The 20,926-nt window shown below is 41.9% G+C and overlaps 1 protein-coding gene across 1 annotated transcript in view; it reads right to left on the bottom strand.

The window, feature by feature from the left end:
* MYO7B (myosin VIIB) overlaps positions 1 to 20,926 on the bottom strand; it is a gene marked incomplete at its 5' end in the record, with an annotated part of 127,210 nt that overhangs the window by 46,344 nt on the left and 59,940 nt on the right. The window contains 10 exons of the mRNA XM_069063371.1: positions 171 to 398; positions 1,638 to 1,811; positions 4,056 to 4,175; positions 5,617 to 5,743; positions 9,672 to 9,799; positions 14,051 to 14,128; positions 17,188 to 17,358; positions 18,052 to 18,261; positions 18,876 to 19,052; positions 20,407 to 20,514. Coding sequence (XP_068919472.1) covers positions 171 to 398; positions 1,638 to 1,811; positions 4,056 to 4,175; positions 5,617 to 5,743; positions 9,672 to 9,799; positions 14,051 to 14,128; positions 17,188 to 17,358; positions 18,052 to 18,261; positions 18,876 to 19,052; positions 20,407 to 20,514 — 1,521 coding nt within the window. The remainder of the gene's footprint in view (positions 1 to 170; positions 399 to 1,637; positions 1,812 to 4,055; positions 4,176 to 5,616; positions 5,744 to 9,671; positions 9,800 to 14,050; positions 14,129 to 17,187; positions 17,359 to 18,051; positions 18,262 to 18,875; positions 19,053 to 20,406; positions 20,515 to 20,926) is intronic.

Here is a 20,926-nt window from a genome sequence, read left to right as displayed (position 1 = left end):
TGAAAGTCACAATGATTTGGGTTTAAAGGCATATTCTAGTAATTCCATTTGAATCACAGTGGGCTTTAACAAAACCTTGTTTTCCAGAGTGATATTTCAAGAAATCATAAATGAAAAACCACATGAGACAAAAGAGTTGATTGATTGATAGTTTCTAAGAATCTCCTCACCTTCTCCAAACGGTATTCTCCAAACCGAAATCCTCTAATAACCTGGTGATAAATGAGTTCTGTGCTGACAGGATCCTGCTGGAAGTCATGCCATGGCGTGAAGATTTCTTTTCTGAAGTAAAAGCGCCAAGGGGACTGGCGTTCATTCTCACCCTTCTCCTTGGTCAGTTGTTCACACTGGGAGATGGCATCCATCAAATGATCACTCCCTCCATCTAATGACCAGACCTGAGTAATAGAGAGTCTCACATGTGGGAGAAGCCTGTGATCCAGAAGTCAGCTTTCCACCAGTAGAAACAAAAAAGATAAAAGATTTCTTGTTTTCTCAGCTCTCTCTCTCTCTCTCTCTCTCTCTCTCTCTCTCTCTCTCTCTCTCTCTCTCTCTCTCTCTCTCTCTCTTTCTCTGTCTGTCTCTCTGTTTCTCTGTATCTCTCCCTCCTTCCCTCCTTCCCTAGCTCTTACATAGATATAATAGCATAGGTCTATTCAAAACCAAATGTCATAAGAGTTATAGAACTGCAATGTCAGAGATCATTTAGTCTAAGGCCCACACTTCACAGATAAGAAAGTTAAGGCTCAGAGAGGGGATTGTCAATACCTTTGAAAGGGGATTGTCATCTGAGCAAATGTGAAGCTGATTATATTGTAATAAGCTCAAAAAAGAAACCAAAAAATGAATCCATTCAGAAAAACTGTGAAACATTCAGGTTTTGAAGTTTTAATTTTGACAAGTTCTAAAGGGTAGGGCTAACTTTCTTTTATCAGGATTTTGCTTGGTCTGATCATTTAGAGTCAAATTAAATAAAGCTAATGGTTTTGAATGGCCAGAGATGTCTCTCCCCACTTGGCCAAGGCCTGCCCCCCTAATCAGAGGGAGGATAACCTGTCTGCAAATAGGTCACTTTGCACCTTGGGTTCATGACACACAAGCATACTGCCGAAAGAAAATCTTGACCTAATATTTTTGATGTATAGGTACAAAAGGATTTGGTATGTGATTATATGGATATATCTATATATATCTGTGTGTGGGGAGGGGCAACTGAGTGTGTGGAAATCTGGGTGTGAGGATATGTGGGATAAATGGGCATATGGGAATGTGAGGGTAGGTCTTTGGGTTTCTCTGTATATTTGTGTATGTGTAAGTACAGGAATCTGTTTTAGAAAATGTGAGCATTTATACGTAGACAATGGTGTCTGGATAGGAAGGTACTTGAGTGTGACAGTGTCTGGCCAGGAGTCATCTGGATATGGAATTTGTGCGTACTTAGGTATGTAGTGACTGGGTGTGTGATGTCTGAGTTTGGATTATGGGGGTTGGGCATAGAATGTCTGGTAATTAGGTGTAAGGGTGTGTATGAGGAAATCAAGATAACTTCTGAGGTTCCTTGTGATTCTTGGATTTTGTGGGTCTGTGCTCAGAGTAAAGGGATGCTCTGTGGGTGTGTGTGTAAATAAACGTGTTACCTTGTCATATATGGCAACATAGATGGAAAACCCAAAGAGATCCTTCAGGTGCAGTTTATCAGCTATATACTGGCAGACTTCCCTGGAGGAAGAGGCAGAGTCGGTTGTAATCGTCAGGCTTTCCCCATTCATCAGGGTGATGTTGACAGGAATACGAGCCTTGGACTTGACTGCCTGTAAGAAAGTCCCCAGAGAAAACGAGGACTCAGGGTCCCTTTCTGTTTTTTTGAGTAGGGCTGAAGCCAAAGCCCCACGGAGTCCTTCTAGCATTTATACATTTGTGTGCATTGTGAATAGTTTTGCAAATCCCTAGCATGAAGAGATTTTAGTTTGCTCATGGGTGTGCACTATTCAATCAACAGTGACCAGAGCTGGCCTCCTCCACTCACCACGGCCTTCTCCTGCCCCATCTTCCTGTAGCCTGTGAATATTCAACTCTAAACATATATACTTCTGCATCCTCCATAGCCTCCCACAAAGCAGGCACTCAGTGAATATTTGTTGAATGAAGGAAAATAAATATAAAAATAATATCACCTTACATCTGAAGAGCATATTATACTAATAAGGATTGCATTTATATCCATTATGTCTTCACAAATTCCTTAATGGGCATGAACAAAGAAAAAAATCCCCAGGATTTGATTCCCTAAGACTTTTGGGGGTCCCAGAATGCATCATGTATCGAGATATTTTCTGGTTTACAGATTCCCAAAATAATAATAATGATTATTTTTATAGCTTGCCTTTACATGGGGCTTTAAAGGAAAGCAGGTAGGTGGTGCAGTGGATGGAACACTAGACTTGGAGTCAGGAAGACCTGAGTTCAAATCCTGCATCACACCCTTACTAGCTGTGTGATCCTGGGCTGGCCATTTAACCTTTGTCTACCTCAGTTCCCTAATCTGTAAAGTGAAAACAATAATAGCACCTACCTTCCAGGGTTGTTATGAGAACAAAATGAGCTACTATTTGCAAACCTTAGAGTGCTACAGAAACACTCACTTTTGTTTTTATTTAAGGTTGGCAAAGTGCATTACATGTATAAGCTTGTTTGACCCTCACAACAACACTGTGAAAGTAGGTGCTATTATTTTCAGCATTTTATAGATGAGAGAAATTAAGGCTAAGGGAAACCAAATAAGTTTGTCTGGGATCACATAGCCAATTAGGTGACAGAAGCAGGACCTGAATTCAGGCACTTGGTTCCTTCCAATTATTTGGGCAATTTTCATGTTCTAATTAAATGGTTTCTTGAACCTCTCTTAATTTTTCAATTAATAAGCTATTATGTTCTTTCCCTCCCAAATTAAAAAAGAAAAATAAAAAAGCCTGTGTAACAAATATGCATAGTTAAAACAAATTTCCACCTTGGCCATGTCCAAAAATGTATGTGACATTTTACAATGCCTTTCTGCTTGCTTCCTCACTGGTGCTCTTAATTAAATGATTTTGCTAATGGCAACTTATTATGGTGTGGTGGTGGAGAGTGCTTCATTGGTGGGCCTTCAAATGACTATAATTTGCCTAGTTGATTACTCAGAACAGCCACACTGAAAAGGATCAAGGGGTTCCAGTGTCCAGGCTTCCATCCAATTGTCATTGTTCCTACATAAACAGGGATAGTTTTATTCTTTGTACTTGTATCCCTATTATCTAGTGCAGTCCTGGCCGTACAGCAGACACTAAATAGATAATATGTGATTGATAATCAGGGGGACCACCTACCCTAGGGAAATACCTTGGCCTTTTGGCATCCTCCCCATCAGCAGAAAGTGCATGGAATATAAACTTTCTGCAGAGATGGGTGATAGCTGTGGGAGGTCACCTTTTTGTCTATGAGTTGTCTTGAGTTTATATGTTATACCCTATGTACAAAATCATTTTTTCCCTACAAATACCTGTAGTGGTTTTTTATTTCATTTTCATCCCCTTTTTTTTGGCTATAAAGAAAAAAGGCAAATGTTTTCTCATGGTTCCTGCCTTAACAGCTTGCCTTAGGACACATTAAAAGAGCCTAAACTGGGGAAAAAAAAAAAAGAAAGCACATGGAAAGCTATTATGGCTTTCCTGTGGGGTTCTGGGTAGGGGACACACCACTGAGAGATGATGATTGCTGAAGGATCCAGGACTAGATGAGATCATGGGGACAGACTCTTCCCTCTCCTCCTTCACCTTGTCTTCATTACCTACTAATGGCGAGAAGGAGGCCTCTCTGGAAGGCTGTGTAATGGCGGTCTTCTGGGAGAGGTGCGAGATGCCTCTCCTGGAGTCTCCACATGAAGAGAGCCCATCTTTCCCCTCATGTCCTCCACCTGGACATGCCATCTGCGGCACTCTGCACATGTGCCAGACCCCAATTATCAGTCTGTTCTTCCCTCCCAGCCCCCAGAACCCGTCCCAGATTTTGGCTCCTACCTGGAGCTCTAACGAGTTGGGAGGCTCACTCCTCACCCCGTTGGCATAGGTACGCCTCAGCTGCTCTGTGCAGAAGGACCTGTAGCCTGGTGGCCCTTTGCTGATGAAGTTTAGCAGGTACTGGAGGGAGGAAGGACAGAGGACAGTGAAGGCAGGAGCAGCTAAAATGAAGCCAGCAGCAGCCCAAAGCAGCATCTAACGCATCCTAGCCCAAATCAGAAACACCATGATGATATTCTCAATTCTAGTCATTTCTCAGTTGTTTTGTTCCTGGGGGGGATGAGTGAGATGGGTAACTGATACAACAATAATAACAGCTAACATTTATATAGTGTTTACTATGTGCTATGTACTTTACAATTATCATCTTGTTTGAGCCTCACAATAATCTTGGGAGATAAGTGCCATTATTATCCCAGTTTTACAGATGAGGAAACTGAGGCAAACAGAGGTTAAATGATTTGCCCAGGGTCACACAGCTAGTAAATGTCCGAGGCTAGATTTGAACTCAGGTCTTTCTGACTCCAAGCCTTTCTCTGCCATGCCACCTAGCTGGTCAAAAATTAGACAACCTCCAAGTAAGCACTGGGTATTTGTCGAGTATTTAGAGGCAGCTAGATAGCTAAGTGGGATAGAGTGCTGGGCCTGGAGTCAGGAAGAACTGAGTTCAAATCTAGCCTCAGATACTTACTAACTGTGTGATCCTGGGTAAGTCATCTAACTTCTGTTTGCCTTAATCCACTGGAGAAGAAACTGGCAAACCACTCCGGTATCTTTCCCAAGAAAATGCTATGTATAGTATTGATGGATTATGGTCTACAGGGTCACAAAGAGTTGGACACAATTGAATCATTGAACAACAACAAAAGACCTTTCACGTTTGTAACGTTGTTTTATCCTCACAGCGATCCCATGAGTTAGTTAGCCCTGGGAGCACTATCCTATTTAGTTGAGGAGGAAACTGAGCCCCAGAGAGTTTGAAGGATTTGTTCAGTGCCACAGAACAAGGCCCTGATAGGTGGAGGACTGTAAGTGATGTCTCCTGATCCCTGGTCCAATAAGTTTTCCGACACACCATGCTGATTCTCATTTTCAGATTGTATACGCTTCTTTTTGAGGGGAAAGAAGAGATGAAAAGTAGTAGAATTAACTTCCTAATTATATTATACAATATTGAAATGAATCTTCACTGCTTTAGTCCTTTTCTTTCTCTCAAAACCGGCCAAATGGCAACCATTCCAAGTTGTTCCCTCCTGAGTCCAAGGCTTCCCCACAGGAGTCATGGAGTCCTGTCAGTCATAGGAACACAGGAATTAGAACTGGATGTCATCTTAGAAAGCATCCAGTCCAAGCCTCTCAAATTGTAGATAAGAGAACTGAGGCCCAAAAGGGAGATATGATTTGTTCAGGGTTGCACAGGTATTACGGAACAGAACTAAGATTTGAACCCAGGTCCTCTGATTCCAAAGTCTTTTTCATCTCCACTATAATGTGGTTCCAAGTAGCCCCAGAATCTTGGGCTCCCTAGGGGCTTGCTTCCCAAGAGGCCGGGAAATTGTACCTTCATAAACTTCTCCAAAGGGGGGAAGCAGCCAAGGCAAAGACACAGTAGAATCCAACCTCTTGCAAGACTGTTCTTGTTGTAGTTCTCAGACAGTTGCTTGCAGATTTGGCAATAGATCTCATCTCTGTAAGAGGCACACAAGCAGTGAGCACAGAGCTGGTGAAATGTTGGGTGAGGACATCGCATCACAGAATGTTAAAGATCACCTGGTCCAGGTTCATTTATAGCTGAAGACGTGTAAGCTCAATGGACTTGCCCAAAGAAAGAGACTCACTCATTCTGGTGAGGGTAGAGACCTGAGAGGTCAGAATAGTCCAGTCCACCCATTTTATAAATGAGTAAACTGAGTCCCAGATCAGGGGAGAAGCAACCTGCCCAAGGTCATATAGAAAGTTAGTGGCAAAGATGATGATTCTGAAAATGAACAGGTTAAAGGAAGATGAGGAGGATGAAAGAATGCTAAGAAGTGAAGCATGAGGATAGAGATGGCCTCCAGCTAAGATCTGGGCCTGAAATATTTGGCACCTACCACATATGTCTTCTTTTAACATCCCTTCCCTGGTACTCAACATTCATATTCTCTCCCTCCCTCCCTCCCTTCCCCCCTCCTTCTCTCCCTCCCTCCCTCTTTCCTTCTCTCTTCTTCCCTCCTTCCCTCCCTCTCACTTTCTCCCTCCTTTCCTCTCACACTCCCTGGTGCCCAAGATGCCTGGGCCCATTCACCATAGAGACTTCAAAACTTATTCTCTTCAAGAAATGCACCATGTTCTTAACTTTGGCTAATCCCTTCTCCCCAACAAAATTCACTTATCCCAGATCTTAACCCTTCAGGGCATTATGTTCTTCCAGGTGACACCTAACTAATCTGGGGGTATCATCTATGCTGATTTATTCATGGTGCTTAACTTCCCTAGGCCTCAGTTCCCTTCACTGTGAAATAAGGGGATTTGACTTAATGTCCTCTAACCTTCTGGCACAAATTTATGATACACATCTATGAACTCAGCAGGGTCAAGAAATATGCAAGGGGGCGGATTCAAGATGTCAGGATAGAAACAGGACTTCCCCACGACTCCGGCTCTCTCCACCTCCAATCCATGTAAAAGGGGACTCTGAACAAACTTTGGAGCTACAGAACCCACAAAATGACAAAGAGAAGCTAAGATACCGCTGACGACAGCCCGGCAGGTGGGCAGGAATCAGCCAGCACAGCAGCACTCTGGGAGTCGAGCCCAGCCCCAGGCTGAGGCTTTAGCCCCAGGGTGGCATGACCAGCAGCCTGCCAGAGGGACTCCAGATCACCAGCAGTTGTGGTGATCCAGAATTATCAACACATAGATGCTAAGGATAAATGAGAGGTCAGTGCAGTGTGGACTTTGGGACCCAGTAGTTGGGAGTGTGTCAGCTTTTGCCCCTGGGGTGAGAAGCCACTGAGGGCTGCAGTGCAGCTGCCACCACGTTGCAGCTTCAGCTCCTGGCCTGCAGAGTGTAGGGGGACCAAGCACCAGTCTGAGGGGTAATCGCTCTTGCTTTAACCTGCTTGGATCTGGATTGCAGTCTAGAGTGGAGGTCCTGGGGTGTGTGACCAGCTTGCCAGAGCATGTGGAGACCTCAGAGAGGGCACCCAACTAATACCTCCGGCAGCTGAGAAAACCCCAGCATTTGGGACGAAAACTCCCCTGTCTGGTGGCAGAGTCCTACTGTGGCAAAAAGCCCAAAAGTCAAGTAATTGAGTGGCAACATGACCAGGCAAAAGAAGCAAAGCAAACAGAAGAGTCCAACATTAGAATCCTATTTTGGGGACAAAAAGGAGTAAAGCATGGAACAGGAGGAAGACAGTGAAGTCAGAACTCCTGCACCAAAAGCTTCAAAGGAAAATACGAGCTGGTTACAGGCCATAGGGGACCTTAAGAAGCAGATAAGAGAAGTGGAGGAAAAATTGGGAAGAGAAATGAGAATGATGCAAGAAAATTATGAAAGGAGAGTCAATAGCCTGACTGAGGAAAATAACACCTTAAAAAATAGACTAACTCAAACGGCAAAAGAGGCTCAAAAAGTCAATGAGGAGAAGAATGCCTTAAAAAGCCGAATTTGCCAGATGGAAAAAGAAATCTCAAAAGCTCACTGAGGAGAATTATTCCTTCAGAATTAGATTAGAGCAAATGGAGGCTAATGACTTTATGAGAAATCAAGATGCTGTTAAACAGATCCAAACAAATGAAAGAATAGAAGGCAATGTGAAATATCTCATTGGAAAAACCACTGACCTGGAAAATAGATCCAGGAGAGATAATTTGAAAATTATCGGACTACCTGAAACGATGATCAAAGAAAGAACCTAGAAATCATCCTCCAAGAAATTCTCAAGGAAAACTTCCCTGATGTATTAGAACCAGAGGGCAAAATAAAGGTTGAAAGAATCCACCGATCACCCCCTGAAAAAGATCCCCAAAAGAAAACTCCTAGGAATATTATAGCCAGGTTCTGAAATTCCCAGATCAGGGAGAGAATATTACAAGCAGCCAGGAAGAAACAATTTGAATATTGTGGAAACACAATCAGGATAACTCAGGATCGGGCAGCTTCTACACTGAGGGATCGAAGGGCTTGGAATATGATATTCCGGAGGGCAAAGGAGCTGGGATTAAAACCAAGAATCACCTACCCAGCAAAACTGAGTATCACGTTTCAGGGGAAAATATGGTCATTCAGTGGAATAGAGGACTTTCAAGCATTCTTGATGAAAAAACCAGAGCTGAATAGAAAATTTGACATTCAGATACAAGAAGCAAGAGAAGCATGAGAAGGTAAACAGGGAAAAGAAATCATAAGGAACTTAACAAAGTTGAACTATTAACATTCCTACATGGAAAAACAATAATTGTAACTGATGATACTTTTCTCAGTATGAAAAGAGTTGAAGAGAATAGAAATATATATATATATATATGTATGTATATATATGTCTATATCAGAGGGTATATGTAAAAATTAGTTATTTCATAGAAGTTAGTTATTTTAAGAGACCAAACTGTGACTCCTTCCCTAAAGTGAAGAACCCTTCCGTGATAACCACCCCTTAAGTCATCTGTTCTGGAAAACAACAGCCAGAGCTTGTGCTTATATAGCACTCTCAGGCTTGCAAAGTGCTTTGTATAAGCTATTTTCATTTCAACCTCACAACAACCCTATATGGTAGGTGATTTAATTATCTCTATTTTATAGTTGAGATAATTGAGGCTGAGAGAGGATGTAACTTGCTCAGGGCTACACAATTAGCAGGTGCTTGAGGCAAGATTGAAATTCATCTCTTCCTGACTCTTAGTTCAGTGCTCTAGTCACCTACCTGCCTAAAAAATGGGATTTTTTTTCCACATATCAGATTGCTTAAAGCAAATATAGACATATTTGTTGTGAAGAAGTATGAGCTATATTTAAATATCAGGGAACCAGGGAAACTGCTCCAGTCTGTGTTCCAGGGCTAGAGGAAGGTAGATGGAGGTATGCTCACAAATGTTTAACAAGCAACTCTCTGCAAACAAAATCCACCCACAATATACTTTGAAGCTTCATCTGCATTATTAACATTTTCTCTATGACTTTCTTTAGTCTCGAAATCAACAAATAATGCATTGAGCACTGGTTTGTAGTTTGCTTATTTCTGAGGCTTAAATGCTCTCTGAACATTTCACTCTCCACTCTCTCAAGCAGTACAAGCTGGTCCCAGCACACCTCGGAAGCTTAGGTCTTGTTATTTACTCTTTGTTATCCAACAGGACCATGACATCAAGGAGGTGATGCCATGACATGCAAGTGAACTGTATTTAAGTGAGGGAGGGCTGTACAAAGTTACCAGCCTCACTTTCTCCTCTGGAGCCATCTGGATCCAGCGGTAAGATACAGATCAGGACAACTGGAGGTGGCCCCCTTGAAGGTTAGCTAGAGTAAGGATAGAAGCTATAGGGTGGGAGGTGGCAGGAGGATGGTGTTAGGGCTGGCAATGGAGAAAGGCATCTGATAGAGCTGAGGAGACAGAACTGAAAATCACTAACCTGAGGTTGGGCTGGTGGATGCCATTTCTGATGATGAAGTGTACCTTTTCCAGGTTGGACATAGGTCGTTCTGTGATAGGACTTTCTTCCTCGAAGGCTTCCTCTCCACTGCTCAGCTTGTTTGTCACCTAAGACGCAGGGTGAGAGTAGAAAGTGGGAAAAGGGGGGAGAAGCATGAGAGGAAGCCTCTTCTGGAGAATTATCTCTGCAGAACAAAATTGCTGTGTGCAGAGAGCCACGGGGATGAGGATTTTTTTAATTGAGAAGGGAAATACATTTGGACTTAGGGAGAGTAGAGGGAAAGTTGTTCTGTTGTGTACATCTGGGAAGGGAGAGCAAATACACAAAATCCCCAGCTCCCAGGGAAACTAGGTAGGGTTAAAAATCTGAGGGGACCGGGTCTCTACAAAGACTCCCCAGACCCATCTGATCCTCTCAGTTTCTAAAGTCAGCATGGGACTTGTCTGTCTAAATGAGGATTCCAGGTAGGGGTGGTCCTGCTTTCCCCTGCCTCAGCTGGAAAGGTTCCTGACTGGTATATAGTCCCTGAGTATGTGCAGACCCTCTACAGTCTGGAACCCATCCACCCCTGCTAACTTTATCTTTCGATTCTCCCTGACTTGCCCCCATAGCTTCAGCCATGTTTGCTGCTCATTATTCACTGATCTTTATGTCACATTCCACCTCAGCCCCATGCTCATTCCTTTTCCCTCTTTTTTATTCTTTCTTCCTTTCTTTCTTTTTTTTCCTTCCCTTCCTCCCTCCCCTCTTCTCTCTCTTTGTTCCCTCTCCTTTTTTGTTCCTTCTTTTTTCTTCTTTCCTTCTTCCCTTCCCTTCTCCTTCCCTTCCTCTTCTACCTCTTCCTTTCTTTCCTTTTTCCTTCCTCCTTTCCTCTCTCCCCCCTTCCCTCTAAAATCTTATGATTAAATCATAGAAATCTGAAAAACTAGAAGAAACATCAGAGATCATCTAGTTCAACCCTTTCGTTTTACGAGAAAAAATGAGAGTCAGAGAAGGGAGGTCACTTGCCTGAGATGATACAGCTAATAAGTGATAAGGTTATTTCTTCAAAAACATGAGAGCACTTGAGGAAAAAAAATTGGAAAAGAAATGAGAGCTATGGAAGAAGGTATTGGAAAGGGAATTAACAGTTTGGCTGAAGATGTACAAAACTTTGACAAACAACAAAATTTTAGAAATTTTTATTTCTAAAAATCAGAATAAACAAATAGAAGTCAATGACTCCATGATAATAAATATTAAAACAAAGTTCAAATACTGAATGTATATAAGAAAATGTAAGATATTTCAGCTAACAAGGTTGACCTCAAAAACAGATCACAGAGAAAAAAATTAAGTCATTGCATTATGTGAATGCAGTGATCAAAAAAAAAAAGAGCCTAGATCTCCTATTTCAAGAAATCTTAAAATTCTCAGGAAGATCATAGCTAAAATCCAGAGTTTTCTGTCAAAGAAGTACTGCAAGCAGCCAGAAAGAAAGAATTCAAGTACCAAGGAGTCAGTCGGAATCACACACATTTTAGCAGTCACCACTACACAGGAATAGAGATCTTGGGATACAGCAATCCTGATGAAAATAGCAAAGTTGCACAGATACTCTGATGTTCAAACACAAGAGAAAAGAGAAACATAAAAACATGAATGAACAATGGTAAAGGACTTAACAAGGATAAACCACTTATATTCAAATATAGGAGATGATACATATGTACCCTCTGAACTTTATTGTCAGTAAGGGTCACAGAGGTAGTACAATTAGACAAAGCCTGGGAGTGGTTCTATTATATATTATCTTAAGAAGAAAATGGAAAGAAAGGGGGAAAGGAATACATGGGGTGGGAGAGAAGGGAAGGATTACTAGGGACAATTATTTCACATGATCAGGGTGTGCAAATAGACATATACAAACAAGAACATGGGATGCAGGGAGGTGGCTGACGCTTGAACCTCCCTCTCATCAAAATGGTTAAAAGAAGGAAGAATACATACATACACGGACTGGGTAGAGAAACATATTGCACTCAGCAGAAAAGTAGGAAAGAAAAGAGGCAAGGAGAATTAGAGAGAAGGTAGATTAAGGGAAGGATTAGTCCTAAGCAAAACAAGTTCTAAGAATGCATAAAAATATTTATAGCTCTTTTTGAGATGGTAAAGAATGGAAATATTGGGCAGTGCCCATAAATTGGGAAATAGATGAACAAATTACTGTATATAAATATGATGAAATACTATTGGGCTGAATCAGTATAATGACTAGCCATAGGACCAGAGGACTAATGATGAAACATACAACCCACCTGCTGAGAGAGGTAAAAGATTCAAAATGCAGCATGAGGCAATTTTTTTTATACAGCCAATATGGAAATTTGTTTTAAGTTTTGATTGAATATGCATATACATATATTTTGTTTTAGTTGTGTTTGACTTTTTGTCACTCCATTTGGGGTTTTCTTGGCAAAGATATTGAAGTGGTTTGCCATTTCCTTCTCCAGCTCATTTTACAGATGAGGAAACTGAGGCAAACCAGGTTAAGTGATTTGCCACACAGCTAATGTCTGAGGTCAGATTTGAACTCAGGAAGATGAGTCCTCCTGACTCTAGGACCAGAATTCTATCCACTGTGCCACCTAGCTGCCCCTACACACACACACATACACACACACACACGTGTATTTTACTAATCTACATGTATATGTTATTTATACACGTATGTATTTTGTTTTTCAAGGTGGGGAGAGGGTAAGAAGCCAGACTTTGGTTGATTAAAACAAAATATAAAAAAATAAGTGATTGGACTAGAATGTACACCCAGAGCATTAGATTCCAAAATTCTATCCATTACACCAAGCTACCTCTCATTATTATTTATAAATTATTATTCAAATCCTGTCCCTTGTGGGTTATTATTTATCATAGGTTCACATGGCTAAAATTTGTCTAACCCAAAAAGTTTACTATAGAAGGTCAGGCTGACCTCAGAGATGCTCCAGGGAGGTAGATGGTTGTAAAGAATGCTTAGATCCTACCCAGTGTCTATTTTGGGTCCACTCAAAGCTTTTGTTTTGGGTCCCCCAAAATAAATAGATTTTACCTGCTGATATATATCTCAAAATGTCCTTCTCTTGGAAACTACGTACTGCTTATGTGAGGCCAGTCAGGCAAACGTCCTTAAACCTTGACTAAAGTCTTTATAACGTAAACTCTCAAAGACTTGACGAGGGGGGATCTGGGTCTCAATCTCTCTGTCTGTCTGTCTGTTTGTCTCTCTGTCTCTGTGTCTTTCTGTCTCTGTCTCTCTGTCTCTCTCTCTCTGTCTCTCTCTCTCTCTGTATCTCTGTTTCTCTCTCTGTCTCTTTCTCTCTCTCCCTTTCCCCCAAATGCCCTAATAAATTTCTATCTAAAACTATTTCAGATTGTGGGGTTTGTTCTCATGAACACCACCATCCTCCAAGCCCAGCTCAAGTCTAGTATTTCCATGAAGACTCTCCTGAACACAAATGAGACAATGCATCAAAACCAAATTTGTATCCAGAAAGCACTATCTACATATGAGTTTTTGTTATTACTCCAGACCATAGTAGTCTCTTTTCTTTGAGCTCTTTTTAACCTTCTCTTGATCCCCATTGGGCATCCATCATATACTACCTGACATTGTTATTTTCAACTGTACACAATAGTCTTGTTTTCTCTACTGAACTCTAAAAACTTTGAGAGCAGGGATTGTGTTTTACATTTATCTGTAGGTCTTACAGTGCTCGGCTCAGATTTGGACACATAGTAAGGCTTCAATAAATATTTATTAAATGGAATAGAATATCCCTTCCAAGTCTCCCTGTGAATTTTCCACAAAGTCCAAAATTCTCTTTGTGGATCTCAAGTCTTTTCATCTCCTTAATCTATATGACTTGTATCCGTGATTTTTTTTTCTATTCTGTCTCACATATTATTTTTACCCCATCCTCTGGTCTCTTCTCTGAAACGTTTGGTGTCGAAGACCTATTACTCAGAAGATATAATTGGATTCTTCTTTCTTTTGGGGATTCAGGAAAAGGAATTAGATGAGTAGAGAAGGGTAGAACAACATACAAAATAATGTAAATTGAATTCAAAGCATCTTGAAATTATTCTACCCCTTCTTCATTAAACAGAAGCATCCCTATCTTACAGATGAGGAAACTGAGGCCCAGTGAATTACCCCAAATCACAGAGCAGATCAATGACTGAAGCAGAACCAGAATGCAGGTCTACTCTCACGTTCTTTCCAATACACCCACACTGCCCACTAGTGCCCCAGGGAGGACATCTCTGATTGCAAGGAAGTCTCAGAATGGAGAACAGCCACATCTTGTGTCCCTTACCTCTCCTGTCAGTCTGGATGAACGTTTCAGCTTCATGGAGGAAATGTCTCTGCTGCCCTTATTCCTCCAAGTGGAATTCTGAACAAGAGAAAAATGAAGGAAGCCCAAGGGTGAAAGAGGTACATGGGTTTGGGAGGGGGAAAGATAGTGGGGAAAGGGAAAGGAAATCCCTGATCGCGTGGAAAGAACCAGCGTGTCAGTCCCAGAGCTTGTGAAACTTGTTGGGCAATATAAAGTTACAACGACAACAGGCTGGATCGATTTAGCTTTCTCTCTGTCATTGCTGCAGACTGTACCTCTTCATTTGTATTCTTTACATCTTTTAAAACCCAATGAAAATGCCAATTCTTCCAGAAAGTCTTTCTGATCTCATGCTCCCCTACCCTTCAGTAATAACCAGTTCCCCTTAGACCTTTGGACTTCATGTAGAACTGGTTATTATGTAAAGCAATTACTTTTACTAGACTGTAAGCCCCAAGAGGGCAGGATTCATGATTTTTCTAAACTCTGTATTTCTCCTAGCACCTATCACAGTATTCTTCAGATAGGGGGCATTAGGTGTGTTTTCTTGTATTATATGGCATGGCATGGTAAGGTATGGTAAAGTATGGTACAGTATAGTACAGCACAGTATGGCACTTTATTGCATCTGCTAGTCTGGTCATAGACTGATTTCTTAGCACATCTTCAAACAGATACATATACACATACACACATGTGCACACACCACACACATACATGTATATGTATATATCTCTGTGTATATACATACATGCACATACACATAAATATATATATATCTCACAGTAACAAACTGGTTTCCTAACAATGATCAGTCATCTCACAAATAATTACTGTTGATCACAAAGGTTAAACAGATGAGAAGGTGCAATCATCTCCACCTGATGAAGACTCTCTACTACATCTCCCACAAATTCAACATTTGTGCTAATAGTCGATCAAATATTGAAGTGAAGAGTTTGTCACCACCAATTATCTTCACCTCCACTTCCACTGTGGACATGCCTTGAACCTCGTCATCACTTGAAAATTCTCCATGCTCAAGATCTTGAACTCAGAGCTCCCTTCACTATGAACACAACTGCTTCACCTTCCATTTCTTTCTCTCCCTCCTATCTACTAGACCTGTTGCATATACTCATTGTGACCTCTAATCCTCTGATGCCTCCCTATTCTATTTAGAGGGAGATGCCTCCCTATTCAATCATATTCTGGACATAGTGAGGAAATTCAGGAGCCCTTTGTAGGAACTAAGGGCTCCTAAATTTCCTCATCTCTCTCAAACTCCTAAATCAGAGCTGCTTGTGTTGGCTCTCTCTTTGATGGAGTATGACCCAGTTTTTAAGGCCAGAATAAGAGCACAGTGGGTGCCAGTGCCCTGCAAAGTCTGCTTTGTGCTGATGGTCATATGACTCAAGCCCAGGAGTCAGGACTTATTTCTGGCTTTTCTCTCATCTACTCTACAAGAGGATGAGCACTATGAGTCAGGTCCTCATCAGTGAGAACCAGGGTTGTTACTGAGTCATCCACACACACTTTGTACCCCTAATCAGCAAGCATACACATTTGTCACTGCCAGGGTCAGGAAGCCAGTCTGTGACCATTTGGTGGCTGCGATTGGGAATTAGTCATAGCCAGAGTTAAAAGGTCAGTTTGTGGTCAGAGTCAGGGACCAGTTGATGGCTGTAGAATAGAGTTTTGACTTGTGTAAATTAATTGGAATGCGGAAATCAGGGACCTGTGCAAGAATTCTGGTTTCATGGAATGCCAGAAATAGTTAAGGGGCATGAAAAATGTAAGCAATTAGGGAAGACTTCTGGCCAGGACTAAAGCATCCCCTGTTGAGTCAATGCCCTAAAGTACAGTGTGCCAAAAGCTAGTAGAGCTTAAATCTTCACTAAGACTTTTGGGACACCCTATATATGGTTCTAGACTTAATGGGGATCAATCTCAACTTAGCTACATATTTACTACCTGTGTGACTTTAGGCACTTGGTCTTTATAGGCCTTAGTTTCCTCTTCTGTAATAATATTGGCTAACATTTATATAAAGCTAATTATGTTTCAGGCACTCTACTAAACATTTTACAATATTAATATAATTTAATCATCACAACTCTGTGGAGTAGGTACTATTATTATCACCATTTTACAGATGAAGAAACTGAGGCAAATGGAGGTTAAATGACTTTCTTAGGGTCACACAGTTCGTAAGTGTCTAAGGCCAGATTTGAACTCAGGTCTTTCTGACTCCAGGTCCAGGGCTCTATCCATCTAACCACTTAGCTGCCCCATCTGTATAAAGAGGGAATTGTACTCAGTGACCTCTGAGGTCCCTTCATCTCTAAATCAACAACCTTATGATCATGGCATGGATCATAACCATTGGGCAACCAGCCATGACTAATCTGGCCACTGCTTTCCTTTTAAAACATAGTAGATATTGTGTTATAAGAAACAAGGAGCAAATGGTCTTCATATTTGCCTGGAGAGGCTTATACACACTGATGCTGAGTGAGAAGAGTAGAACCAGGAGAAATTTGTACACAATTACAGACACAACGTATGTGTGATGACCAACTTTGATAGACTGGACACTTCTCAGCAATGCAGTGATATAAGTCAATCCCAAAAGACTCATGATGGAGAGAAACATGTGCATCCAGAGAAAGAGCTAGAAAGAACTGAGTTTATATCCAGGTGGAAGCAAAATACCTGATCTTTTTCCTTTTCTTATTTTGTTTTATGTCCTCTTTACATTCCATCTGATACAATCTGTCTTTATAACCTGACTAATGTAAAATGTGAAAGTATTTACAGATCCTATACTTGACTATATGCTGCCATGGGGGGGAGAGGAGGGAGGGGGACAAAATGTGAAACTCAAGGAATAGTGGAATTGAATCCTGTAAACTAAAAGGAAACAAATTAATTTAAAAAATTTTTTTTAAATAATTAAAACATAGTAGAGTTGGTGCAAGGCATTCTTAATAATAATAAATCATTTGCACTTTATTCCTTGGTCATCAGGGATCAACGTTCGATGGGGTGAGGGTGATCGGAAGTGCCAGTTTCCTGCCTTTAGTGAGTGTGGGCCCAGTTTCTTCCTTCCTCACCTTCTCTGGAACGCTGTCCGTCAGAAAGCGGGCATTGTTCTTCTTACCCAGAGTGTCTTGGAGTTGTCTTGTTACCGATGTGACCTGGGGGTTGCTGTTCTTGGCGAACAGTTGTGGCTCAGGGAATTCACCCATGAATCGCAGGATGATCTTCCATACAGCAAGAGCAGCCTAGGGAAGAGAAGACAGAGAAACAGAAACGAGAATGATTCACCTCATGAACAGACCCTTTCTACCTCTAGGACATGCACACATACATGTACAGACTCATGAACAAACATCCGTGTAGGCATACATGTGGCCACCCAACACATGTAGACAGACAACCATATTAAATACCTACTCTGTGCCAGGCACTACGCCTCCCCGCTATGCTGTGGTCGCACATATAGACACATAGTTCTGGGCTGGTTAGAACCCAGAGGACTTCTTTTGACTCCTCCATCTCATTTATCTGGGGGTTGCTCAAGAACTGGGATCATTAAGGGAATAGGATACCTATCATGATGTTTTTTTCTGTTTCCCATTTCCTCCCACCACCCACCAAGGCAGTGTATCTGGACCTGCTTTGGAGGCCTAAGAAATTAGCATGAAGGAGACTGTGCCATTCTAGTCCTCCAGGAGAGCGAGTAACAACAAAGAGAACAGATGCCTCAGAGACAGACGACATTAGGTCTTGTTGGCCCCCGTCAGAGACTGGACCAGGGCCGTGGGGACCCCAGGGCTGCTCCTCACAGCCTTCTCTCTCTCGTTCCCACTTCTTTCTTTGACTCTAAGAACCATGCTATCCCTCCTCTGTATCAGGAAGGGGAGAGGATGTGGCCTCAGCTACCCCGAGGAAGACGAAGTCTGGGAACAAGGTACCTTGCAGTCTTCATCCTCCTCATGGTAGAGCAGTGGGTGTTGGAGGGGCCGGCGAACGTGTTTGTAGGTAGCAGCCTTCTGGAAGTAGGTAGCAGCAAATTTGGGGAACGTATACTTATCCAGGTCATCCGTGTCTTCCTCAGGCTCTGCTGACATGGGGACGGTGTCCAAGTCTACCTCAGTCAGCTTCTGAGTAGGTGTTTCCAGATCCTGGTGGGAACAGTCAGAGAAAGACAGCCAGATAGCTTCAAAGTCAGACTATCATTCAAGAAGGAGGGACTGAGCAACGACGGTGTGCATCCCTTGTGGAATTCTCCTTTCCTGTATCTCCCTTCTACCTGACATATCTGAGAACGACCCTCCCTCACTTCTCTCAGTCCTCTCTGCAGCTCTCCCTACGTCTCATTTGTTTTTGTTGAACAAATGGTCTATGGTAGACAGGAGAGGTCTAAATTATTCCTATCCTTCCTGCAACATATTCCTCAAATGAATTATTCACACATTTTGTTGCTCTCTGGATTCCCCTTCTTCCCTTTTTCTTGCATCTCCCCTAATATCCTAATAGCACTTAGTGCTAGTAGCTGTAATAGTCCTAATTGCACTTCAACAATGTCTCCTTCTTCCCTTTGTTACTTAATACTTTGCACTAGACTTTAGTTGTTGTTGCTGTTGTGTGTGTGCTAGTCTTGGCTTTTCAAGTGGACAGTAAGTTCCTTGAAGGCAGGAATGATGTCTTCTCTTGTGTCTTTACTACAACTAGAAGAAGGCTGTGTGGAGAACGGATATTCAATAAAGACTTGTTAGATTGAATGGAATGAACTTACCTCAAATCCCTCTGGTGCCTGACCTTTCTGCCCACCTATGATCACTGGGAGGAAGCCAAATACTTTCTCAACCATTTCAGTATCATTGACAGGGTCATAGATTGAATCACGTTTCTTGGTAGTTTGGGAGGTTTGGTTCTTCCTGTTCTCTTCTTTCTCTAGGTCAGCCACATGTTCCTACGCACATAACGGAGACACAGATGTTACTAATAAGTGGGCAAGACCACTGGGCCCTAATGGGACTGAACTACAATCAGGTCAGCAATTCAGGTCAAATGACTACAGTGGTAAAGGCACTGACCTTGGTGCTGAAAAGCATGATTGTGGTCTTGAGGTCCAGGGTGTGTACTTAGACAGATCAGTTTATTTGTCTAAGACTCAGTTTCCTCATCTCTAAAATGGGGATGATCCCTCCCTCCTAGGGTTATGTGGGTCAAGTATTATAATGGATTTCAAAGTGTTTTGGAATGTATAAATTACTATTATGTAAGAAATAATGATTACATAACATTATTTATATTTACCATATAACAACACCATATTTATCATTATATATGTTATACAATATAATGTGTATTTATAATATAGCAACATATAATATATTATATACAATAATCATAACTATTATTATCCAGAGAGCACCTCCCACCAAAGGCTAAACACTGTGAAGTATAAGTTGGGGGAAGGAGGGGCGGCCAGGTGGCTCAGCGAGTAAGAGCACTGGCTCCAGTGTCGGGATGACCTGGATCAAATCCGGGCTCAGATACTCAGCACCACACCCAGAAATAACTGGCCGTGTAACCTTGAGCAAGTTACTTAACCCCTATTGCTTTAAAAAAAAAAAAGTTGGGGGAAGGGTGGGGAAGCTTCTGCAATTCACAAATGAGATTAATTTACAGTAAGTACATCATTCATCGTGCAAATGGAAGTTGGTGGAGGGATAGGAAGCTATTCTCTTCTTCACACTATTTCTTACCTGAGCCAACTCTCCCTTTCACAGGTGGAGTGAATATAAATGTCATACTAGCCCTTGTCTGTATTATTACAAAGACCTAACCTTTCAAGTCCAAAATAGTGATGGCTTGAGAACATTTCATACGAAGAACAAGAAAGGTGAAATGGTTTGCCTAGTGGGTCCTCTATCTACTGTGGCAGAACTGGAACTAGAACTCAGGCCCCCCCCCAACTCTTACTCCAAACCTCTTTCCAAGAGAAGACCCTGTTTTGGTCTCCCTCCACCACCCACCCTTGTTGTCACAGATGCTTCCTTACATAAACAAAGGGTGACTGGCTGGAGTCCTCTCCCCTGTCCTTGACTCCATGCTTCCTCTGGACTAACAAGTAGGGAAAGGGTCAAAAGGAGATAGAAGCAGGGAAGGGATAGAGTACGTGGTTTCTAAATAATAGTGAAACTTAGAGTTGAGGGGTGTTTCCAATCGTCAGATGCAGTCCTATGGACAAAGATTTGGCTTCAGAATGTTTCCTAAGGTAGGATTGAGGCCAGGGCCTACCACCTAAGCTTCTTTCACACCTTTTGGAGCTGACTGGTTTCTTCCTTTGCCTTCTGTGATCCGACAATCAGCCTCAGACGTTCATTCTCCTTCAGCTGAAGCTTCTCTGCCCCAACTCTGTTCTGGTGCTGTGGGAAATGGGCTAAAGGTTAAGACTGTCCAGATGTTTCAGCTCATCTGGGAATCAACTGATTTGGCTGCCACTGACATAAATCTGTGCACTGTCTTCAAGGCACCCTTATTACAAATACTGTATAGTATCTTAATAACCAAGTTCCTTGGGGAATCCAGATTCTACTCACCCTTTCAAGTCATTTAGAAAGCCCACATCCTCCATGAACCCTTCCCTGAAGCTACAATCCGCAATAATCTTTAATATCACAAAGCCGCTAGGATGCTTATTGCCAGAACCATAGAATGCAGCACATGGTCACATATTGTCTCACATTGTTATCAAACTCTTCCACATGTGAATATCTTAACTGTTCACTCACACCGTAAATCCCTTAAGGATCAAGGTGATGTCCTCTATGCCTTTGT

Source organism: Petaurus breviceps, unplaced genomic scaffold (genome assembly GCF_028583685.1).
Source record: "Petaurus breviceps papuanus isolate PSGF00001 unplaced genomic scaffold, PetGlider_PUasm1.0 90556, whole genome shotgun sequence".
Taxonomy (NCBI): Eukaryota; Metazoa; Chordata; class Mammalia; order Diprotodontia; family Petauridae; genus Petaurus; species Petaurus breviceps.
This window is presented reverse-complemented; position numbering and strand designations above follow the sequence as displayed.